The sequence below is a fragment of the Larus michahellis genome, chromosome Z (assembly GCF_964199755.1).
Source record: "Larus michahellis chromosome Z, bLarMic1.1, whole genome shotgun sequence".
In the NCBI taxonomy this organism is placed as follows: Eukaryota; Metazoa; Chordata; class Aves; order Charadriiformes; family Laridae; genus Larus; species Larus michahellis.
Window position 1 is genome coordinate 18,769,878 of NC_133930.1, and position 25,837 is coordinate 18,795,714.

The following is a 25,837-nucleotide window of genomic DNA, read 5'->3' on the forward strand; positions in this document are numbered from 1 at the left end:
AAATGTGAAGACTGTCCAATTTGCTGGACCAGCAAAGAATCCACTTTCACGTGTTTGAGCCATGATTTCACAAAGTAGCATCATCATAGGTATGTCTTTGCAAGCAGATGCATGTTTAATGTTCTCTTGCTACCAGCCAGATGCAGTCCAGCCCTGAACCCAAATCCGTGGCGTTGTGTTGATGCAGCTAGCAGATCCAGCTTTCAGGAGGTTTTATTTGCTGAGGCTCAGTGCTGCACTTACTGAAGGACGCAGCCAATTCTCTGCTGCTGGCTTGATTCCAGCTAGCTGAGAGCAGCAGCACAGGCTTGCAAACGCCAACATGCAGTGGTATCAGTTTCCTTCAAGTGAAAGAGTTTTCTAATTGCAGAGGATGATACTATGTGCCGCCGCTTTGCAAATAAGGTTTTGTGGGAGGCCAAGCCAACGCTCCTAATCCTTCTCCCCTTACTGAGTAGCTGTCACCAGCATCCCAACTGCTTCCTTTTATGCTATTTGCTTCATATGTGTTCTAAGATCCCAATGGAAACAGGTAGCTTTTTGCAATATCAGCATAAAATACACTTAGAAGCAATCAGTTATTGCCTTATAAACTAGGATATTCTTCGTAATATCACTTAGCTTTCAGTACATTTTGATCAGATGCACTCTTCTGTGTTGCTGTATTGCACTCCTATGTTGTTTGCAGGTCTCTAAAATATCCTTACTACATCATTGGTTGTAATATGTGCTGTACAAGACACTAAAGCAATTTTTTTTTTTTATGCAAGAGGTCCAAGAATATTAGAACTGCATAAAACATTTTAAATTTATTTTAATCTTCAGCTTAAATTTCTCTGTCCTCTTTTATTTTCCAGGATGGAAGGTGTCTGGTTTTTTTTTCTGCTAATACCTTTTTTTTGAGTTTCCCAATATTTTCTGATTGTGCATACTTTTGCAAGACATTTCTAGTTGGTTTCTGTCCTCCTTGATTGCACATAGACCTGCTTTGTTTCAGTCTCTTCTTGCAAAACACAGAGGAATTGATAAGGACACCTGAAATGCTACAGCAGTAAGTGTGAAATGGAATAAAAGTTAACACTTTGACCACATGCCGGTGGGGAGGAGTAGTGTGTGGCCAACGTGTAATTCCTGTTCAATGCTAAGTGCAAATTTGTTTGTTCCCATTTTGTAGAGGATGTAATTGTTATTTGCTACAAAGCATACACAGATAAAATATCCTAACTGAACGTCACTCATTGTGGATGATTTTTGGTAATCTGTTTTTCATCAGTAAAGAGACAGGTATTAGGCTTTATTCTACAGCTCGGGTTATGTTTATATCCATCTGTTCTAGGAAAACAAGGGTGCCTATTCTGCAGTTCTCTGTTTGCAAAGATTAGAGTGGCCAGGCAATAAGCACGTAGACAAGTGCCAGATAAATCTAGTTTTCCACGGTTTAGAGTCAGAATAACCAGGCAGACAGCACAAACGTTTGGTTAAAAGATCTCATTAAATGAAACAGAAAAAAATTCATTAGTGGCTACTGGACAAGTATGAGCTACTACCCCAGGTTTGTAATAGAAATAATATTTGTGTTGTTGTCTTGGTGACTGAGTGTTAACCTTTCACGTATAGGTACAAACTGTGCTCAACAAAGAATGCCGCATGCATCAGCTAGTGTTCTCTCCTCAGTTTAAGCTGGCAGCTAGCGGGATGCTGTCACAGGTTTTCTACAGTGCCTCCTTTCTTGTATACCATCAAGTTAAAAGCTGGAACTTCAGTTTTATCCTTTGATAAACATTTATATTCTGCATTTCTGATCAGTGCTTTGATCGGTATTTTTAGTCATTCTGTTAACACAGCATGAAATAATTCAAAATCTTAATTTAATTTACCTACATTGTGATTAAGTATACAGTCCAATACGATGTACCTTACCAAAAAGAAATGTTTTTTTTCTCCTTAATCCTCATAACTCTCAAAAGAATCCTCCCTAACTTCCCTGTAGCTCTTCTTTTTCCACTGCTTCTGCCAATAGTCTTTTTAATTTATATACACAAGTTTGCTAGAAACAGATGAGAATTTGTGCATCTTAGACCGAAATTGGAAGTTTGGAAGAGTGCAAGCTAGATATTGTTATAAATATAAAGCATCATTTTTACAGTCACAATCGGTGATATTTTTAAATGTTCTGAATCATCAGCTCATGTACAATGTTCCATATACTGAAAAATGAAACAAAATGTGAAAGCCAGGTTGCCATAAATCAGTAGATTATTGTTAGTTAACAGTGTAATGTGGGTCACTGTAAACTCCACTTTGCATTTACCATCTGAAGATATGAACATATCTTTGACTAGTAAGATTCCTTTTTTACAGAACCTGTGGAAAATGTAATAAGATACCCTTAAATCTATTAATTTTTTATTAGTTAATTTTACAGTGCTTATCATGACCCCTCCTTTTATTCAAAAACATTATGCTGATGATGTTTCATAGCACACGGAAGCCACAGAAGGTCATGTAATACATTTGCATAGTAAAATATGCCACATGGTTTGTGTATGAAGTCAAACTTCAAAGCAACTGATTTCTGGCTAAGATAGAACAGGAAGATGAGAGGGGAAAAGGATGGCCATATTGGATCAAATCAAGACCGTGTTTTGTCCAGTATCGTGTCTGCAGGAGTACATGTAAGCCAATAGCTAGAGACAAAAAAATAACTGAGCAAGCATACATAATATTCCTCTTCCAATTTCCAAGTATTTCCAGCTGAGGGGATTTCCTGAACCAGATGTGCGTTCGGTATGGTTTGTAACCTGCAGTGGTTTTGTCTTCCATTGACTTATTCAGTTACCCATTGAATACATAACATTTAGTATCAAAAACATCCTGTGTCAACAAGGTCTACAGGTCTATTCCCTCCTGTGTGGAGTAAGCTTCTTTTTACTTCTGACCAGTATGACCTATCTAGCTTCTTTTGATTCCTCTAGGTTTATTTTTTTTTTAGAAGAACACTTATTGCTGGTTTTAATTTGACCTCACTCAGAAGCACAAGGATTTGGGGGGTTAGTAGCAAATAGCTGGCATTTTTTGTCTTCTAGTTTGTTTGTGTTAGCATTTCACATTTTCAAATTTTTTGTTACTGCTACGACGATTAGAAGTGTATTCTTTAAAATGATGAGATTTGAGTGTATCGCATAATAGATTCAGGAAACCTCAAGACCACTTAGTATAGTGAATGCACAGTAAAAATCACAGTAGTTGTCAATACTGCATCATTGTGAAGAAATTCCTTGTCTGTCAGCAAATGATGGAATGATGATGGAAGGTATCACAATGGAGCATAAAAAGCACAGAGTGTATGTGCAACCTTCAGTAGCTTTAGGAGAAAGTAAACTGGAAGAGATGAGCTGGAATCTGTGACCTTTAATATTTCATATCATAATATGTTTTAAATATCATCATAAGGTGAAAAAAACATGCCTCTGAAGACCTCTAGAATGATGTTCTGTCCATCTTACTCAGAGGCTAAAGTAAACAGACTTCTGGAGATCTTTAAGAGGAAAGTTGACATGGAAATATTTTGCATCTACCTTTCTTCTTCAACTAAATAATGAACTTAGACACCTACTTTAGCAGGTGATTTCATTAGAACTGTTTCATTGTCTAGCCGGTAGGTTGGGAGTCTAAATGATGTGGTCTGAATCCCACACATGGTGTCAAAAATAATAGTAGCAATTATTTTTACTCTGAAATTTAATAGGAGAAGATTTGAACCGGTGATAACTTGACCAAATTTTTAAAAATCAAATTTGTTCATTTTAATTATGCTTTGATGACAGACAGTAGGGAGGGAAAACACCAATTGCACATGAACAAGCATGGCAGAATTTCTTTAAACATAAAGATTTAAGGAAGACAAAAGACTCATGGATTACTTTTCCGGCAAATTATTTCCTGTCAGACCATCAGCCATGAGTTTTTTCTTATTGCTTGCAATAAATCTTTTGTGAAGAACAAAAGCAAACTCTGTTTTAGTAAGTTCACTTCTTTATATTTCCTGACTCTGACTGAAGGAAGAAGAACTAAAATAACACAAACGAAACTGTTCCTCTTTTGCTGTCCAGTGAGACTGGAAATGCCTACTAAGTGATAAATAGTCTTTTGTGACAATTTTACTGCATTAAGCAGGAAATAAGATGCTGAGAGAGAGAGAGATTAGCATTGACAACTTGGGAGCTTAATTATAGTAACAAGCTTTCTATGAGAATATCATTGTCTCGGTAGTGAATAACACAGATGTATTTTAGTAACTGGATATTAGATTCTTTGACATGCAGCAAGTATTATGAATTTGGGTATTTCTATGTAACTGCTAAATGTCCGCAAATGATCATGAAATGCTTCATTGAAATGAAATTAGAGTTGTGTATAATTGTGTTTTCAAGCAGTCTTGATGTTCTACAAATTCAACTCATTTGGCTCTTGTGTATTAAATACATATCTTTGCAGCAGCAGAGTCAGTGGTTGCTTTTGAAACTGACTTCAACAGGACAAAGATGGAAGAGACCACTATAAGAAATAAAAAAAAAATTAGAGCTTTATTTTTATCTATAAATAGTAATTTTGGCTTCTTAATGAGCCTCTCGGTGGGTTACAATTATCACTTCAAGCTGGAGTTTTCACCCTATGTACCTCATTTTTCTGAAACTCTCTATAAAATAATATTTTTACAGTATTTCACCTGATGATGATCACTGAGCTTTAGGGAATGGGCAATTAGTCCAAGGAAGCATCTGCTGTCATGGTTGATCTCATCATAGTCCAGCAACACCATTGTAGAGCAACTTTTCCTAAATGGGTAAATGCTGGATTTCTGCAACTAGGCACATACTGGTACTTTTGCAATAACAGCATCTGGTTGCATTAAAAATTTATTCTGTTTTTTTCCAAATATGGAAGGTTTACAGGTACTCTAGGATAGAATTAAGAGAAAAATATATGCTTTTTTTTCTCTCTACTGTAGTTTAAAATTAAATAAATCTGAAAGTTTTTCCTCGTTCTTTTCCTATGTATGTCTTCTGAAAACAGTTGAGAATTATTTAATTCTCAAATTTATGAAAACTTGAGAACTACTACCTCGAGTGAGGGAAGGAACATTTTGTGTAAAACTCTTAGATTAGAAATGCATGGAATTAAAAGGAGTAAAAATAACTAAAAAGTTGTTTTATTTACTATTAAAGGTAATATTTTACTTAATGTTATTTGAATTGTGATTTACAAATGAATGATGGACTTTGCAAAATAGGTTTTGGATACAGAAGTCCAGTTGCTAACATCTCTGAATTTAGCTGAGTATGTATGTGTGAGGAATTACGTTTTAAATCTCTTACCAGCTGTGATAAATATGCCCAAAACGCAACTTTCAATTCCTGTCGTGTACCCTCAGTTAACTCATGATTGAACCTTGATTTATGAAAAGTCTTGAGTTTTATGTGTATTGCTACATATTACTTTTTTTTTTTTTTAAAGCTCTCTTTCACCTCATCACCTCTTCCAATGTTGATGTGAAAAATGCAATGACCTTCAGCGGGCCTCTGGAAGATATGTTCGGGTACACAGTCCAACAGTATGAAAATGAGGAAGGGAAATGGTAAGCCGTTTTTCTTTTCTTACACGGAAACTCCAAATTATCAGGTATTCAGTGACTCAGGCGCTGTACTATTATTTGTAAGTATGCCTCATACGTAAGGGTCAGTCTCTGTCAGTCATATTTCTTAAACTAATACACAGTCCTAAGGAAACCTGGAAAGATTGGGGGACTGCAAGATCCAAATGTATATAATCATAATCATATATTTATTTCATCAAAGACATACATGAGTTCAGAAAGTGGGTAAATTCTCTTGTTGATGGAGCTGAGAAAGTTTTGTGTTATGCCTGAGCCCTCTTTTTTCTATTTACAGAATAAAATCATTACTTACCTTTCCCTTGTGTTAGTGTACTGGCAGTGATATTGCTCCTGTTTCACCTAACTAATCTGATTATGTTTGGGGTTTTTTTTTAAAGTTTTCTGTCTGAGTTTTTTAACTGGTGGAAAGATTTCCCTTTCGAGATATCAATTAATACAGTACTCCACCTTCCCTTTTGGAGGGCTAATAATTCTGTCTTGCAGGTGGTAACACGTTTGCATTTGGGACTCGGAGCTTTCTTCTTAATCTGTTTTTTCCTTCTCATTTTTCTTCTGAATTAGATGTTGCGTTTTGAGGTGCTTACTGATATCATTGCTTCTCAGTCTTTTGATAAACACCTGCTTAAGCTTTTCCCTCATAAGAACAAACTTCACAGGCCAACCACTGGGCTGGAGGACTGAAATAACAATGGAATGGTAAAAGTTCGTGAATCCTGAGATCTCCATCATTCTTTACAGGTTGCTCTGCTTGTCACAGAGCTTTGCCAGTAATTTGACGTTCCTGGGAAAAACCAGGGACTCCTGTGGGCAGCCTGGGATGACAGGCACATAGCTGTGTGACAGCCAGGTCAGACTGTTCTGCGCTGCCCAAGCAATCGTCCCCGCAAGCGCCGGGGCTGTCTGAGTCCAGAGTCTGTCCACCATGGCAACAGTGTTCACTGTTAGCCATGGAGGATGTTTGCAAAATTGCAGAGCCTGCTTCTGAAAATGCTAGATCTTGATTGCCCAGGTTGTAGGATGTTTAAAATACACATCTGCATGAGGGTCATGGGAGACTGTTAATGACCTTCTTTGAGCTAATTTAGACCTTCAGGAAATGGTATCCATGCTAGGAGCTGGGGTTTTGCACAGTAAGCTGTGTCATTGTAAACTGTCCTGAAACTTTTCAAGAGCAAAAAATAAGACGAGCTGGAAATGGCAACTCTTGCAGTAGCTGAAGGAAGGCAGGAATCTAAACTAGTGTGGTAGGTCTGAACATCTCTGATATTAAACTCCAGAGCTGCTTGACAGTTGTCAAGCTTTCAAGTTGCTGTCGGCATAGCAACACCCTGAGCAAGAAATTTTTAGGTTGACAGTTAAAAATAAATATACAAAGCAGCCTTGTGGTGCTTTATCAACATCTATAACACTACCTAGATACCACAGATAGAGCTTTTCAGCAACAGATGTTCTGTAAACCTGACCACGGCTGTTTCTCAATAAAACGGGTCCACTAAAAATAACCCCACGCAAAAAAGACAGAAGAGCCTTCCAGACCGCCTCTCTCTGTTCATGGGTCTCGCTCTTTCTGAGAAAAGAGCAGCATGGGGACATTATCCTGTGGAGCATTGATTAGCTCCCATGGGATATCAAGCATACTCAACTTCTCTGCAGTTAAATGGGATTCAAGGACGATAGGCTGTGGTGCCTGTTTCTGTGTAAGTTTTGGTGCAAAAAATACATACATTACCACATATAGATTGAAAGAGCAGTCAGATCCTGTATATACTTGGAGCATTTTATTTTGCTTTACAATTAATTTATTTATTATTAATTAAAAAATCTTAATGGAATGTTATGAGCTGTTCCAGTATGGTTTTTTTAGAAGCTGGAGTGAGTACTGAGTTTAAATTCTCCTTTCTGTCATTTTTAAATCCGTAGGCTACATTTTACCTATTATGTCATTCTATTCAAATATCTTCTGCCTGAACTCATTAATTTATGATTAAAGATTGAAATGGTTCTCTCAATAACTCTTCACAATCATCTAAGTGTCCAGGAGCAAATCTTACTGAACTTTTAATGTCAGGATTTCTGTTTCCAGTGTGTGCTGTGAATTCTAATTTAATCCAAGTTCTTCCTTGCACATTTAATGGAGCTGCTTGTTATCTGCTGTGTAATGCTAGGCTATGTAGTGTACCTAATGAAGATCTGAAAACAAAAACAGTGTCCATGTCCAAACAGCATTTCCTGCTTAAAACTGGATTTAGGAGTGGATGTTAATTTGTGGTGCTTAGAAAGTGCTATATGAGAATAGCAATTTTTGATCACACCAAATTTTGAATAAAAATGCAAAGGATAAATATCCTTAACATTTTAAAAATTCAAAATTTTTTTTAGTAACCCTTTTAATAACATTATTTTTCATTAATGCCTGGAAAAAAATATGTATTTTACAGTGCTGGCTCACATTACTCAAGACTGAATTATTCTTCTGGGTCCTTGTGAGCCTCGCCTTTGGCATTTGGTCTTTCAGCATTGAAAATACATTTTCTTCTAAAATATATTAAAGATCAAGGACGTATTAGATAAAACCAATATCTCCTTCTGTATTACTTTTAATACTTGTCATCCACCCAGCAATATTGCTTTTATTTTCCACTGGAATTTTTTAAAATGTTATTCTGTTGTGTAGTTTGGTATATAGGCACATTTCCATCCTGTGTCATTATTAAAGAAGAGACAGATTGGCTGCTTTTGCTTGTATCTGAACTAGCATAATAGGTACTTTTCTTGCTCTCCATCCTGTACTCTTTGTATGGAGTTTGCTGCAGCTGCACTCTCTCTGTAAGTTTTGTTTGCTGACTTTTGTGCCTTGTAAGAAACAAGAAATTTCAGGTAACTTATGTAATTTGCAGGGTACTTATTGGTTCACCTTTAGTTGGCCAGCCTGAGAAAAGAACAGGAGATGTATACAAATGCCCTGTAGGAAGGGACAACCAATCACCCTGCATGAAACTGAACTTACCAGGTATGAAACAAAATATAGCTGTGTCACATGGAGAAATAGTAGAGGTCTGATCTTAGGAGGTTTTTAACTAATAAATATGCATTAGAATTGTTTCCGCAGAGAAAATTTACTTAGGACTTCAGAGCTAAATGTGAAGGAAGTTGTGTTTGTGACATCAAAAATAATTGTATTTTAAAGCTTCTCATTGTCCTGTGGGAAACATGCTCATAATTTTAGAATGGGCATTTGGCTGTATTATCTCAAATTTATTTTGAGTGGCATTGATTGACTGTGGTTGGCAGTCCTGGCCATGGAGCCAGAAAAGCCATGGAGCACAGATTTATATATAATATATAGATTTATATATTTAAGCTCTCTGAAGTCAACAAGAGCCTTCATAATGCCATCAGTAAGCTTTTGATTAGAACGTAATTAGCCAGAACCAGGCTGACACATCTTAATATGATACTTGTCAAGTTGCTCATGTCAAGTGATGCGCAATATGGACAGGAAGAGACTTCCTGTCATATGAATTTCACTAAGTACACCTGTTGTGGTATTTTTTATCTCCTCTTTTCTCTTCAATGTCAGTAAAGTAACACAACAGTAACGAATCTAAAAGCTGTTAAGTCATTTATAGCAGGCCAGGGTAAAAAATGTTTGTTTTCTAATTAAGAAAACTGTGTGAACAGTAATCCCTTGCTTTCATGACGTGCTGTTATTTTTACTTTTTTTTTCTTTTTTGCGGTTCAAGAAACTATTTGAGACAGCAACCCAGACAAATTTTCTGGGATAAAAGCCAGTCTCAGAAATTTTTCTTGATTGTTGCAATTGAAGAAGGAGGAGGAAGGGTGCTAAAATATTTGATAAAACCAGTGTCAGTCTGGGTTTTATTTTAGAAGCTGGAAGCTCAATGCTAGGGGATATATACTTTAACATTTTGTTTTCATGTTCCCAAATACTTAACATTTTAATCTATTTATAGCTGCTACTTCAGTTCCTAACGTCGTGGAAGTAAAAGAAAACATGACTCTTGGAACAACCTTAGTGACTAACCCAAAAGGAGGCTTTCTGGTAAGAAAGGACTTTTTGCCAATTTTAAAATAAGTCTGTTTTTTATTCAGGTGCCCTAACAAAAGCATTTCACCTTTTTTCATCTTTTAAAGGCATGTGGACCACTTTATGCTTATAAATGTGGGCGTCTGCATTACACAACTGGAGTTTGCTCTAATGTCAGCTCCACTTTTGAAACCATTGAGGCAATTGCTCCATCTGTGCAAGGTATGCATGCCACAGGAGTTCTCTTGTGTGTCCGAAAATACAAAGTACCAAACAAGAAGAATGTATACACATAGGCATACCAAAAAGTATAAACTGCTTGACTTAGCTACCAGCATTACCAAGTTAAGTAAATGTTTTCATTGTCCGTATATAACCTAAATTCTTGCTACTTTTGGAATTTGTCTTGGTATAAACAATCATTAGAGTGCTATGTAACATCCAAACACAATTGCTAAAAATAGTTGCTTATGTTTTTTACTTATGGCCAAAAGACTCTTTTAAAATAATGACGGCGTGTTAAGACCTAATACAAACCCAATTTAGAAATATAGATAAAAATCTTAAAGACCTTGTCCTTTGGAAAAATCAAAGAGGGACAGATTGGCATTGAAGAAGCTAGGGGTCACTGCTAAATACTCCAGTTATGTGATCTCCTAATTCCGTTCTTAAATTTCTGCTTGCAAGAAAGTGCCTTGCTGATAAAGGGAACACAAATGATGTAAAATACGATGCAAAAGCTGATGAATGACATTTGGCGTCAAACATGTCTGTTCAGCCCCACTGCAGAAGGATATGCATTTGTTACTAATCACAAAAGTAACTGCAGTTGTGAGATATATTTGATCCTTGTTAGTATCAATTCTTCTGTGTCAATTTGTGTTGCAGAGTGTAAAAGCCAGCTGGACATTGTCATAGTCCTCGATGGGTCCAACAGCATTTATCCATGGGAGAGTGTCACAGCCTTTCTAAACAGCCTTTTGAAAAACATGGATATAGGTCCTCAGCAAACACAGGTAATGCTGTAGATATTTTATGGTTGTTTAATTTGCGAGGGAAAAAAGGGCTTACAGGAAATGGGATCACAGCATCATGTATGCAGCTCTTCAATTGCAAGAACTTACGGCAAAGAGATGCTAAAATAAAATAGCTGAAACCACAACTAAGTCAGTGTCTGCCGCCAAGCAGCGATGTCAGGGCGGCTCTCCCGCCCCCACCACTCAGGCAGTCTGTAGAAACCAGCTTTCTAACCTAGAGACAAAAGTTAAGTGTGCTAAGTGAGGCCATTTGAACATTGTCCTTTCCCACTTCCTTCCTCTCCACAACCACTTCTTGTCTTCTTTTGTACTTCGTAGCTCAAAGGTCATTTCTCCTTCTCCGAGGCGCACATGCATGGTTCGAACAGCCTTTGGTCATAAGCTTTTTGGAACAGCGTTCAATATTTTGTACTGTGGAGCACTGAGCATTCAGCTTTTAAACATTTGAAATCATAATTAACGAGTGTCTGTTAAGCTGCATGCTATTAATGGCAGAAGCTACATTTATATAATAAGTGGAGAGGGCCAAATTCCCAGCTGCTATAAATCAGTGCAGTTCCACCAGAATTAATGGAGCTACAACCAACTACCCCAGCTGAGGATCTGACATATGTTTCACAGTCCTCTGAACAGAGTATGTAAATAGCAATTCCAGCAGAACTCGGGGAAGGGGAAACATGGATGCTGGGATACATTTTGACGCTGGGATACATTTTAAAGCAACGAGCTTTATTAAAAGCAACAGAAGAAACCAGGTCTTCCTTTCTCTTCTCCCTTTTGCCCCTCCCAAAATCAAGGATTTTCTGGGATCCTGTATGATATTTGATATGCTGCAGGCCAATACTTAGCTTTTTTGCTGCTTCAGGTTAGCTCCTAACCTGAAGCTCCTGCCTTAACAAAGGAGACTCTGAGAAGGTGTAAAGGATACCTCTGTCTTCAGAGAGCGTCCCCATCACTTTACAAATTAATTGGGGATTGTGAATTACCACCCAACTCCCCTGTTGGCTGTACTGAACATTGACTGATACGATAAACTGTCAACTTTACAATCGTGTCCTGTTATTTTAAATACGTGGTTTTTCCAGATATTGTGAGGAAGAAGGAAAAACACTTTGTCAAATTTAACAGAAAGTAAAATAAATAAATAAATAAATGAATTCTTTCTGGTCCCTTAAGCTGCTCATTACTCAAACATGTGCCCTCTTGGGAAAACAGTTAAACCTGAACTTCCCAGTACGGGCAACGGCTGCAGGGAAATCATCACTACCTTCTGCTCACAGAGTTTCATGGGAATAGTACACAGGGCAATCAGCTCTACTGCACCCTCACCCCTCTTGCTCACCCTGAAATTCCTAAATTTTTACATTGCCACACCTCTGTTATGTTTGTTTTTGGAATCCTGCCTCGTCTGTGTGGCTCAGCTCGCACACAAAAGATCTCTTGCTGGCCTGCACTCCAGCAGCCCGCCATCTCCACCTACAAAATCCGTTCTACCCATGATTTGGCACAGCCACCCCTCTTCTCACACGTACACTTATTCACTTCAGAACGTCATATTTGGCATCTGGTTGCTAAAGAGCAGAAATATTTGAGAGGGAGATAAGAATGGGATAAGGGAGACAGAGGCTGAAAAACTGGAAATGGAAGGCAAAAGCTAGTTAGAATGTTCTCGGTTCCTCTTACCTTCCCCCCATCCCCAGAGTGTATCCCATCCCTCTCCTCTCCTCCAAGCACCCTGCTTGGAAACCCTGGCACAGCCAAAGGTTGTAACGGGTTTATACCGTCTCCTCCACCCACACTGTCTCCTTTCTCAGAAGCTGTGTTTAAATGTGTGTTGAATGGGGAAGTGGAGAAATGACAGAGCAGGCTTATTTCTCTGCTCTCCTCTGGGAGCACAGAATAGAGACAAAGGAACAATTGTTTATTTCCTGTCTATTTAAATTGATTTTTCCATGTTCATCTTTTGGGGATTGTTGGGTATGTAGAAATCAGTAGACTTTCACTACTTCAGTTTGTTTTCCTCTTGCACGGTAAAGGAATGAGGTGATTACAGAATAACTCCTTAGCAGCTTGGGTGTGACTTGTTCAAAACCTTGTTTTGATTAGAGGTTTGCGAGATATTTTTTTTTCCACTTAGCCACTCCATGAACAATGGTCGTTAGATTTATGGCAAGTCAGAATAGAAATTCCTCCTAAGTTTGGCACATTTGAAAGTGAAAGCCAGAATATTTAGATGCAAAAAGCCAAAGTTTATGGTGTAATTTTTCAGAAGTATTTCCTTCCCTTCCTCTTTCCGTTCTCCAGAAAATCCACACCACCATACTGATGGTTAAGCTGCATCTCCTGATCTTAGGGACAGAAGTAAAGGGAAAGTGATGATAGAAGAGTGAAAAAGGAAGAAGGAATTAAATGAGAAAAAATGGTACAAGTAGGAACAAAATATTTCTCCCAGCCTTATTCAACATTTTAATGTAACTCCAAAGCAAGATAGGTTTTTTTCTCTTCGTTAAACTTTTGTAGAGATAATTGTCTTTTTAATGCGAGGGCGATTTTTTTAATCCTTTACATATGAGCAATGTGTTACCTTGAAGAATAGCAAAAGAGAAGGCAGAATACTTTGATATGTTCAATTCCAGCTTTAAAGCTATGTGGGAATGGCCTTCAGAAATTTTCATACGCGTTTTATTTCTCCATTAATATATGACATAGGCAGTTATAGGTCTTTGGCCTGTACCTTATTATATCTTCAAAGGGATTGTATCAGTGGACTAATAAGTCATGCCATGGCATTCATACCTTATGATCAGTTTTATCTCCAGAAGAATGGAAGTGTATTAAAGAGGTATTTAAAAGATTCAGGATGAAGAAAGACTTTTGCAATAGGGAGTCCTGAAGAGCAAACAAAATGTAGGAGAATTAATTCAGCTTTGCTTTGATTCAGCTATTTTTAGCAAGCTCTACATATGACAAAATATATTATCCATTAGTTCTTCCCAAGGCATCTCTGCTTTTTTTAATGTTAAATATTATTCAAGTACATCCAAAAATATTTCTGATTTTCCACCACATCCCAATGGTGAAAATCCTAGCATATCATCTTCATGTACTAAATGATTTTCCTTCCTTTTTTTTTTGTTGTTGTTGTTCATTTTTACCAAATAGATTATCTTAATAATTTATTGGGAAGTCAGAATGTACTTTCCAAATAAGGGGCTGTATTCACTTATAGAACAACAGTAAATAATGGCCATCAGAAATGTTTTGTCCCAAAGCAGAACAGTCCTTTACTTGCCTGTTCTCTTGTACAACGCTTTTTCACAGGAACTGGGGACAATTAAAGAACTATTCCCTTGTGTAATATAAAAGCCCTGGAATGCTAGGGAAGGGAACATAAACTTAGGAATTACAAAGATGTTCAATAGATTATGGTCAGTAACGCTGGGAAAAATATTAGGTTTTCTGGAGTAAAGCAGAAGTATGTAGTACTGTTGTATTTTCCAGATTTTAATTAAACAAGCAAATCAAAACATACAACGCCTGTAAGTCTCATCTTTAGAGGCTTGCTGAAGTTACGCAGTGTGAACAGGTTTATTGTCCCATAAAGGCGCATTTGCATCACATAGATGTGTCATTTATAGCTTTCCATTAGATTAAAAGGCTCAAAAGCTCAAACCTTTGTTGCTATCTAACAGAATACAATTCTAATTTTACAAGGTGGAATTGATTCTGTGATCCTGTATTTTGTTGGTTCTGGGAAGATTTTTGTTACCTTTTTTTGAGGAATGGCTCATCTTTGATGCCACGAAATATGTAGAACATGATGATCAGTGTTTTCAAGCTAGTGCTAAGGAAGGGTCCCACAGAACAATTGTGTCCCATAAGATAACCACATGCCCCCCTTCCTTCCTGATTTACAAGGTATGCAACACAGTGCAGTTTTCCAGACTCAGATGTTCTTCCCATTCACTTCCTGAGAAGGAAATGCTCAAAATGTTTACTTGCTGTGATCATGGATGACATTTCCCTTCACATAGGAAATGATACAACTCAATGTTAGCCTGTAATCTTTTTTAGGAAAATGACACCACCAACATGAGTCTCTAGAATCATGAAAGACTAGCAGATACTTTTCACCCTGGCAGCAGTCAATGGTTGATTTAATCCTTGGTACCGATGAAATCCTCTAAGCTGCAGATAAGGAGCCCACGAGTCCACAGCAGCAGGCTCCCTGGCACGCCGTTTGTCTCTGGCTACACTTGCGCATGGTCCTGGAATGCTGGAGGCACACATCTTCCTCCAAAGCCCGAACATTATGGAAACCTCATATCTATCACCAGTTAATGGCAGTCTTTTTAAATGAGTAGCAGCATTCTGTTCAGATTATGCTGTGTGTCATTTTTTACATGCGTGCCACAAAATAGTTGCCTTGGAGGGAGCGGGTTAAAAATTTCATCTTCAGCTTGGGGTTTAGCGAGTGTCCCATGACTGCTGTGAGTGGTAGGTAAAACAGCATGTGCCCCAGCCTGTTGTGTAAACACTCTGCAGGATTTATAGGCTGCTGCCTAGGAGAACGTGCAGCCTCTGGATGCTCTCGGCTGCAGGTGGGGGATGGCATGCCTGCGAGAGAGAATTACAATGTCTTAAAAGGGAGAAACTTGTTGTAACTTTGAACTTACATCAGTTCTTCTGGTTTTGATTGTATTTTCAAAAGGATACAAAAATTAAGTGGGATAGATTTTGCTACCACATACCATTATAATTGTAGTCCCATAATTGTATGTAACTAGCTTTTTGTAATGATTGTGATATTGACGTTTAGTATCAAATATTTATCCAACTCTAACCCTCCTACTACAAGCAAAAAAACATTGTGCAGAATCAGAGAGGCTATGAAAGTATGTCAAAAACCACTTATAAAGCAATTGCAAGGTACATACTAAGCCTCTTCTAAAATAATATGACGGCATAAACATCCCAGAGGACTTATTGATCTTCAGTACCTAAATGCTAGAGTGCTTTTAATAATAGATGAGTGAGACATAAACATGCCACGTAATACTGCATTATCCTAAATAACACCTATAAATTGTCATGTGTAACATAAAATTGAAATATGCTAATGGAACATTGTGTGGAGTCTTCCCAGTAAAAGCTGTCAGGAACCTGCCAAAACATTAAAAATGACAGAGACGAATGAGATAAATTAATTAATATTTAAGAATATTGCTCATCTTTTTATTTCACACTTGTTTTTGCAGCAGGTTCCCTCAGGCATTTGTGGTTGGGTTCCAATCCTACGCGTTGAACATTCACACAAAGACTTGTCCTGCTGAGGTCATCTAGGATCTTTCCATCATCCTTCCCCATCCCAGAAGCCACAACTTTCTTCACATTGTCTCCTCTGGCACTGGCCAGGTGTCTTACTTTGGCTTACGTCGTGCTGGGAGAACAGTCATGTCCTGGACTGCCCTGCTGTCTTCATCAAGAAAGGGGCGCTTCATTCTTCCACTCACCCTGAGGGCCTACACTTGTCAATGCAGTGCTGTTTATAGACTAAGTTTAGGGTAAATAAACTATCAGATGTATGAATATTATATCTGGATGGAATGAAGAGACCTGTGAGTGAACCGTAGCCTCATATGCTGTAAGGAAAACTATTTTGAGAAGTTGTGACTGGCAGTTAGGGCATCGATCTGCCTTGGAGAGCAGAGCTGTGGCACAGGTTACCGCAAGTCAAGAAGAGCAAGGAGCTGAGCCTGCTTTTGGCTTTGTTCCTATTTTCAGTAAAAACTATTTAGAAACTTCAAAATGTTTCAGGGGATTGAGTGTCTTCTAGCCAGTCTGGTTCTAATACTTACAGGTGTTTCATACTGAGGGAAACACACAGAGTTCATTTATTTTCTTGGCTATAGGTACAGATGAGCATTTACCCCACTGCAGGAGACACAGCTGCTTTCTTTAAGGGTAGCTGATTTTTACCATGAACTCTGTCTTTCAGGTTGGAATTGTCCAGTACGGACAAACTGTAGTCCATGAATTTTTCCTGAATACATACTCGACAACAGAAGATGTGATGGCTGCAGCCACAAGAATAAGCCAGCGGGGTGGCACGCAAACTATGACAGCCCTGGGAATAGACACAGCAAGGTACGTTCACAAAATATCGTCCCGCATATGGTAGGAACAAACATAAACAGATATGGTGACGGTTCTGATTGTATAAATTAAAAATATGATATGTCTGACATCTGACTTCATTTTAGCTTAAGCAAACAAAATTTAGGAGGAGGGTGAATAAATAGACTGTCCAGCATCTGGAGCATTTGTATGTATCACCCTGAAAAGGCAGCTGTCTCTCAAATGGAGGAAATAGGGAAAGAGAAGAGACACGGAGCAAGGTTGTAGTCCTAAGCAGAGGGCTGACAATCTTTGATGTCCACACAGAGCAGGTAGGAGCTGTGTGTGTAGAGGGATGAAGGATATTAAGTTTTTCAGAGGAAACAGGAAAAAATAGAACTATTTAATGTTAATTTCTCTTTATTCTAAAGTTAAGATTATTACGGGGTTTGAGCACACACTTGTCAGAAAGTCTAGAAATTTTATATCCGAAGTCTTTGAAGCTTCTGTATCACTGGGAGATTAAAGACCTGTTGTAGCAATAACATTATTTAGAAATGCTTCTTTTATGAGAAAAATGAAATCTGACTTTTGTAGAACAGACACTAAAGGCAAAATCTCTCAGACACTTTCAAACTGTACAGTGTTGTCTTGGTATCTTTTTTCTTCTCTGTTTTTTTTTTCCAGCATAACAGCATGACTTTTTTCTGTAAAAGATTGCATTCAACTTTTCCGAAGAACCATTTAGTGAAATAGGCAGTATCTTTTGATGAATTATTTGATTATCTGACTAAGGTTTTGTTGATGTAATATCTTAAATCCAATGAAATTCTTACATATTCACTGGTAATGTTTTCCTTAGATACAAGTAGAAGCTTGAGGGACTCTGAATAAGTTCATGAAAGCAGAGCCAGTCGGAAATTGCCAAATACTCAGAAACCACATGTGGTTCAGAAAGTCCTTGTGCACCACAAACTGTTGCAGGCTTGTATATACAGAAACTATCAGCAAAAGCTTCCTCTGTTCCTTCATCTTCCGATCCACCCACTTTTGGCCATCGTCAGCAGTAGGCGGTCAGCTTTCACTCGTGTGGCCAGTCTTAGCGTTCTGCGGTATTCTTCTGAAAGAGGAAGCCCTGCTTCCTTCCGTCTGCTCCACAGCCCTAATCCAGCTTCACTTTTTCTGGTCCCCTCCAGAGTCTGGGTGAGAAGCTGCCCAAAACCTCAGTGCCCGTTTGCCCATCTGCGTCTGTAGAATTAAACCACTCACTCCCACCTGCCTCTGCTCACCTGCAACCTATGTTTGCCACGTCCCCGACACCCACATTTACTGTAGGCATGCAGAGGTGTGCTGGTAGCTGAGAAATTACTTTGACCACTTGAAGTGCTGCTGTAGGGTGAAAATCGGTTGGGGTTTTGTATGTGAGTTTTGGGATGGGAGGGTGTTGGTTGGGTTTTTTTAAGCTGCCAAGGGCTCTTTTAGGTTGCCAGAAGTTTAGTTAGAGAGGGGAAGAATTCTTCACTCTCCAGCACTGTATTTTCTGCTGTTGCTTTCAAATGAATGTATAACGAATGAATGCTTGTGAAACTCTTTGTCTGTGAAGTGTCATGTAAGTTCAAATTGTTGTTGTTTGTATTTCTTCATGGTTAATATTAATCTCCTTTTCTTGCTTCTTAGTTAATAAGAAGTCTTTCAGTTTATGGTTGACTATGCAAACATAATGCATGTGCTATCTGCTGACATTGCCTTTCTCCAAACACTTTATGCTCCCTTTAGGAAAGAGGCTTTTACTGAGGCTCATGGCGCACGACGAGGAGTACAAAAAGTAATGGTTATTGTGACTGATGGGGAATCACATGACAACTACAGATTAAAAGAAGTGATTGATAATTGTGAAGATGAAAACATCCAGAGATTTGCCATTGCTGTAAGTGATATTTAATGGGAAAATTCAGAATCTTAAAAGCATGTTTCATCTTCCAAATGTAATTTCTGTTTAAAAAGCCCCTTTCACTGAATTTTTATGGGAATATAATAATTTCAGAGAGGAAAAAAAGAAAAAAGCTGAAAAAACCTTAAAAATTTGCTTTCTGATTTTATAGCACATAAGAAAAAGCAATCTATCTGTCTTCCTGGTGATGACAGGTGCGTATGTGCAGAAAAAGGAGAAGGAGTTTGAGGGCAGTATAAAATCAAATCCTTTTTCTTAAGAGGAATATTGAACACAGTGGATTAATTCAAATATTCTGAGCAATTTTTATAGACACATTACCTACTTTAAAAAAAAAAAAAAGGCAAATGTAAACCATCACAAAAAACCCAAGTTTATTACGGCTGTTCTCTGTGCTAGCATTCTAAAGTCATCATTTTCATGTTGAGCAAACTCAGTAGCTGAATGAGGGGATGAACATGATGGAGGTTAACACATATCAAGAAATATGGAAATATTAATGTTAGATTTGGTGTGAACTCTCCACTGCCTTTGTGTATTCTATACTCAGATCATCTGTTTTCTCTCATTAATTTTGAATGTACGTTGGATTTTTGCTTCTCTGTTCCTAGATTTCTTTGTTTTGGTACAATGAGGTGGTATTGAACTATACAACTTCAAGAAAGATGTAACCTTTAATTTAAAGAAAGACATAAAACCAAAGTTGAATCCAGAAGCACACAAATTTTCAGTGTTTTCCCTCATAAAGTTAGGGATCATTAAAGAAAAAGTCATCCTTGGAGATGCAGTGATTTTTAGCAATAAAATCCCTATCTAGAACTAAATTTTAATTGCTCCAGTGTCGAGGAATGCTAGAACATGGGAGTTTGGTTTTTGAGAGTTTTCCCTCTCAAAGAAACTTAAGTGTATAGAGCACTTTTTTCTATGAAAAATAATTGTCTCTCTGAGAAGTGGAGAAGTGAGTAATTTTTTTCTGAGGCATCGTGAATTTTTACAGCAGCGGTGTTAAAACTGCAAACCAAATCTAAAGTCTTATACTGTGATGGAGTTGTTAACACTGAAAGCAAGTGTTATTGTTACATTCATTTATTAATTTATTAAAATAAGTATTCTGTGCCTAATTAACTTGTCATTGATTGCTTATATACCTCATTCTCAGGGAACTGGTGGTACCTATGCGTAAACGAGTGCAATTGTGTGTTCTGGTTTGGGTGTTGCTGTGTTGTTTTTTTCCTAAATAAGGGCCTATTTCAACAAATTCTAGAAAAATAAAATAACTCATTAGAATTTTGTGAAGACGGAAAAAAAGGACAGTTGAGGATAGCAGACATTACACCATACAGTGGCTTTGTTTGCTATTGTTGATATTTCCAGAAAAACAACTGAGCCCTCATACAGTTCTGTTCTCATTGGAAAAGAATGATTTCAAATCAATTTGAGGGAGGTTTTAACAGAAAAAATTAAGGTTAGATATTATTTCCCAATATTCTATGAAAATCTGCATCAAAGGTATTTTTTAACAGGTTATAAAATGTAACCTTGACTTCCTTTTTTTTTAATTCTCTTTAGATTCTTGGCAGCTACAGTAGAGGAAATTTAAGTACTGAGAAATTTGTAGAGGAAATAAAATCAATTGCCAGTAAGCCTACTGAAAAGCATTTCTTCAATGTCTCAGATGAATTAGCTCTTGTAACTATTGTTGAAGCACTTGGAGAGAGAATATTTGCCCTGGAAGGTATGACATTATTTAAAATTTCACTTCATGACTGCATTACAACTGAAGTAAATAGACGGCCACCTGTTTTTATCTTCCTTTGCAATGTATTCTGCTACATAAAATATATTACGCAGGCATTTTTTCCATACTGATCATAAAAATATTTTACAATAGACATCAAAAACATAGATAATGATGTGAAATATATTCAGATGGGTTAGAGCTATGGAGACAATAGCCTAAAATGACAAGTAACCATTACTGGATTAGCTGGGGTAAACATTAAGTTGCCTTCCCTTAGGTAAAAAAACCCATTGTCATACCATATCCCAATTACCCTATAATCCTGGGCTCATCTGCATATACCTTTAGTTTCTGGTTTTGGTTCGTTATTGATTACAGCATATTACTTTGCTGTACAAGTTAATGTAGACTTGGTGTATAGAGTTGACAAGATATATTTTTCCTTTGGAAATGTTCACGATGCTCAGATTTTAGCACAGAAAAGTCATTCTCTCATAATGTCTGCTTACATTCTCCATCCAAATTAGGCAATGATGTTCAAATCTCTGTTTGTTTCAAGCATGCTACTGGTAACAGAAGACTGAGTTTATTAGGTATAAATTATACTGGACAACTCTGAAGGGATTCGTGTTATACAAAGAAAACATCCATCTATTTGGACTTATTTTTTTCAACATCTCAACTTTCCAAGTAGCTGGAAGTAGCACAGCTGGAACAGAGGATAATGTTGACTTAAATGTCAGGAAATAGTACAAATATGAGAGAGTATTTAAAAGTTTTTTGAATTGGAGCTATCTTTCTCAGACATATTTAGGTATTTTTTTAGTGTATCATTTAGCTTGATCAAACATTGCCATTTTCAGCTGATTATTACTAAATATTTTGTCCAGTTTCTGTTCTTATCTTTTTACATTCTGGAAGATTTTGTTTCCTTACTTTTGAAACAAATTAATTTGAGGATAGTTTAATCTCTCTGAAGCCCAAAATTTAACCTACTTAAGCTCACTGAGTACTTTCAAGTTCATTGAATAAGGGGTTCCTTTTTTAAGTCCTTGTTTACTAGAAAGAATACAGTTTCAGTGGAAAAATAGTTTTTCAAACAGAAATTGAAAACTTAGTCTTCAATTTGGGTTTTGTACTTCTAGAAAAGTGAGAAAAATCATTGTCTCTCATTAGTAGAATAAAATCTGTTAGTTACAGCTATTAAATATAACAGATATAGAAAAAAGTTAACCAATTGACAATTATGACAAAAGATGAAGAATGTAAGACCTAACATGACTGAGTTTCTGGACATCTGTGTACTCAAATTCAAGGTTTCATGCCATAGCTCAACCTTTTGCACAACCAGATGCCACTCAAAGAGATGGTCTCACTTTGTCACACACTACTTTGTCCCTTTTAGCTATCAGTAGCCATTAGATAGTTCCTGTCTGTCACATGAAAGCCCAGCCTCCAAATGGTGGAGTAAATTGCGCTGGCTTGAACTCCCTGCTGGTGGAGTTCTAACCCTTCCATTGACTGGTAATTCATTCCTCTAATCATAAGACAAAATTACAAAATATTTGAACATTAAAAAAGTGTTGTAGCTTGATAAAATATAAAAAAAATGTGCTGGTGGTGAAACTAACTGTTTGATTAAATTGTATAAATGTTATCTCTTTATATCATAGTCAGCTCTTAAGATGACTAATCCTCGTCATCATGTCCTTCAGTATTTTGGTACTTGAAGCATGTTGTACCTCTTTAAGTATCAAAAAGTTCTGCAGGACTCCTTGAATTTGTCTTTAATTTTCTGAAAAAGATGCAGTAACAAATACGTACTTCTTGGATATTATTACTTTTTAGGTAGTATAAACCTATTATAAACTGGTAGGGTATTTGTGCCTTGATATATTTGCCTTATGTAAAAATTTTATTTTATATAGACTTGTCTGTATTGCAAAAAATATATAGTTGAAACAAATATGAGAAAAGAAATGTTGTCTCCTCCACCTGTGAAAGTCCTGGAAATCACATAATCTGGCTACACGGAAATCAGAATAGAAACTGAAAATGCATCTTAAGTTTTTGTCAGAACAAAACAAGTTTGAGTTGCTTCAATGTGTTGGTAAGGCTGGAGCTAAAAGATGCTGCCTAAATCAGTTTCTGTCAGTTCTTCAGGCATGGTTTCCTGTCCCTTGCCAAAGCATTTCAGGAGCTATTCTAGATTTGCAACTGTGTCCATGGATGCATTTTTGTGTCAGGGGGAGAAAAGCATATTAATACTGCCCCATCCAGCTTTCTGGTGACAATCCAGTTTATTGGATGTGTGCTATGTGGAAAAGATTAGTTGACCCCATACACTGTAGATGAATTAACTTCTGTGCATAACATGGAGGTCACATGAACCTTTATTCTTGAAATTCTATATCTGAATCTGTTTAAATTCTCAATCCAAATAGTCTCTTGCTAGTACAGTAGTACACTTGATTATTTTTTTTCTTGGATTTCTTGCTTTGTTTTTGGTTTTGGCCTTTAAAAAATGCAAAGAAAAATTGAGAGAGAGTTGAAAAATCAAATCCAACAAAAACCCGTACTTGACAGCCAGTGGATTTTTACACATAATCTTTTTCATATGCCTCTGTGTCTCATGGCATGGACTTCTGGTTTTAACAGCAATTTTATGTTTTATCCAACCCGTAGGCAGGCACAAATGTTTTTTCACAAAATATCCTTTGCGGGATGCTTGGCAGTTTGAAACTTAATGGAAAGTTAGACTGGGGGCCATTATCTAAGCAGCATTCAGAGCTGCACACACCAACAGTACCAGCATTGTCCTCTGCCTCAGACTGTGAGAGTCCTGTCTTTCTCAGCTCATTAAGGAGCATCCTTTAATGCATGAAAATATTGTTTATCAGCAAATGTGCAACTTAAGAGTTTTATGCTTAAAATGGACTTTTTCAGACTTTGCAAAGCAGCTACATCTTGTGAAACATGATGGCCTGTGTTTGTGTCAAATATTTTGAGATCATGTCTCCTTCCTATGACTGCCTATAAATCCCAACAATTAGCAAAGACATCGTGTCTCAGGGAGCAACCTCTGTGGTCAAAAGTTCAGTATTATTTAATAGTCCAGATGCCTGAAATTCATGCAGCCATGGCTTGCTATGCCTCAGTTTCATTCGCACAGTTGGAGATTTGCCTCAGCACCCAGCTGGTGGCAAATTGTGAACTCTTCCTAGAAAAATATCAGAACAGATTTCTCTAGTTCCCCTCTACTGCCCATTACCGTATTTTGCTCTCAAGGTGGAATCAATATGCAGAATATAGTTACCTTACTTGTGGTGCTTCAGGTGGCAAAATATTGTTGGTCCTTGAGTATTGCTTTTAAGTAGAGGAAGAGGCAGACCTTTCTATTTCCTGATGATGTTTCAAGTGTACCTCTGAGCAAAGCAGTCCGTCAGAGTTTAATAACTAGCATGTGACAACTTGACAAGATACTGAAACTAGTACTAAATCACCTGATACCTTTTTTATTCAAAGTCACTTAAGACAAACAGGAAGATTTTCATATAGCTTTCTGTGTAGGATTATAGTGCACAAGCCCTTCCCTGAAGGCTTTTGAATCTTGGATAGCTGAGATTTTCCTATGTTGTTTTTACAAAGGTTCATACAAACATCAAGTGTTTTTCATTTAAAGTTCTACCAGCTGCCTACAAATTTTTAGTTGCTTGAATACAAGGCAAGGGTTACATGGCTGGTGTTTTATTGTTCACTTAGTTCAAGCGGAAAATGGCTTAACCATATTAATCAAACATTCCAAACATATTTACCATCAGCCTGAGGTCAAATCTGGTCAGTTTTAGCCCAGAAATATTTCTTGGACAAGTTCTGAGACATGATCTTAAAATGGAAACTCTCATACTTAATGGTGGCATTTATAACAGATCTTAATTTCTGTATTTATTATAAAAATCTATGGCAAGCTATATGCACTGAATATTCTAGCTAATTATGCTATCCTTTACTATCATATGAGCATTTTCATTACACTATTCAGACACTTCTTTCAAGTTGAAACTAATTTATTTTGGAAACTTAATTTTTTCTGTTTAATAGCAACAACAGACCAGCAGGCAGCCTCATTTGAAATGGAAATGTCTCAAGCTGGTTTCAGTGCTCACTATTCTCAGGTAAGCAAACTGTTTGAAAAGAGAAGTTCTTTTACAAAGTAGATGTTTGTTGGTGAAGGTGTGAATTTGGAATGACTATTTCAGAATCCTTTGTACAGACCTGTTTGCTGTTGGAAGTTTTGAAGTTTCCCATAATCCAGTTATTTTTTTGTAAAATGTAGAATCAAGAATCATAGAATCATAGAATGGTTTAAGTTGGACGGGACCTCAAAGATCATCCAGTTCCAACCCCCCTGCCATGGGCAGGGACACCTCCCACTAGACCAGGTTGCTCAAAGCCCCATCCAGCCTGGTCTTGAACACCTCCAGGGATGGGGCATCCCCACCTTCCCTGGGCAACCTGTTCCAGTGCCTCACCACCCTCACAGTAAAGAATTTCTTCCTAATATCTAATCTAAATCTACCCTCTTTCACTTTAAAACCATTACCCCTAATCTTATTGCTATACTCCCTGATCAAGAGTCCCTCCCCATCTCTCCTGTAGGCCCCCTTCAGGTACTGGAAGGCTGCTAGAAGGTCTCCCTGGAGCCTTCTCTCTAGGCTGAACAACCTCAACTCTCTCAGCCTGTCTTCCATAGAAGAGGTGCTCCAGCCCTCTGATCATCTTTGTGTCCCTCCTCTGGACTGACCTCGACAAGTCCATGTCCTTCTTGTGCTGAGGACTCCAGAGCTGGATGCAGTACTCCAGGTGGGGTGTCACCAGAGCAGAGCAGAGGGGCAGAATCACCTCCTTCAACCTGCTGGACACTCTTCTTTTGATGCACCCCAGGATGCGGTTGGCTTTCTGGGCTGCTAGTGCACGTTGCTGGCTCATGTTGAGCTTCTCATCAACCATCACTCCCAAGGCCTTCTCCTCAGGGCTGCTCTCAAGCCATTCTCTGCCCAGCCTGTATTTGTGCTTGGGATTGCCCTTACCCACGTGCAGGACTTTACACTTGCTTTTGTTGAATTTCATGTAGGTAAAGAATAATTATAAGCAATGAAAGTTTAAGAGAATAACTACCTTCTTCACATGAACTCTAAATTTAATGCTCCCATAGCACTTTCTATCAGGATAGTGGTCTACAATATGTTAAGAAAGACAGAGAAAG

At 37.6% G+C, this 25,837-nt stretch overlaps 1 protein-coding gene across 4 annotated transcripts in view; it reads left to right on the top strand.

Moving 5' to 3' along the window:
- ITGA1 (integrin subunit alpha 1) overlaps positions 1 to 25,837 on the top strand; it is a 75,385-nt gene that overhangs the window by 23,653 nt on the left and 25,895 nt on the right. For 2 of the 4 annotated variants that reach the window (XM_074568898.1, XM_074568899.1), the window contains exons 2-10: positions 5,518 to 5,638; positions 8,575 to 8,687; positions 9,652 to 9,740; positions 9,833 to 9,947; positions 10,614 to 10,741; positions 16,761 to 16,909; positions 18,656 to 18,806; positions 20,400 to 20,565; positions 24,673 to 24,746. In XM_074568898.1, coding sequence (XP_074424999.1) covers positions 5,518 to 5,638; positions 8,575 to 8,687; positions 9,652 to 9,740; positions 9,833 to 9,947; positions 10,614 to 10,741; positions 16,761 to 16,909; positions 18,656 to 18,806; positions 20,400 to 20,565; positions 24,673 to 24,746 — 1,106 coding nt within the window. Of the gene's footprint in view, positions 1 to 5,360; positions 5,639 to 8,574; positions 8,688 to 9,651; positions 9,741 to 9,832; positions 9,948 to 10,613; positions 10,742 to 16,760; positions 16,910 to 18,655; positions 18,807 to 20,399; positions 20,566 to 24,672; positions 24,747 to 25,837 lie in introns of those variants that run through there. The other 2 variants (XM_074568896.1, XM_074568897.1) reach the window with 1 other exon arrangement.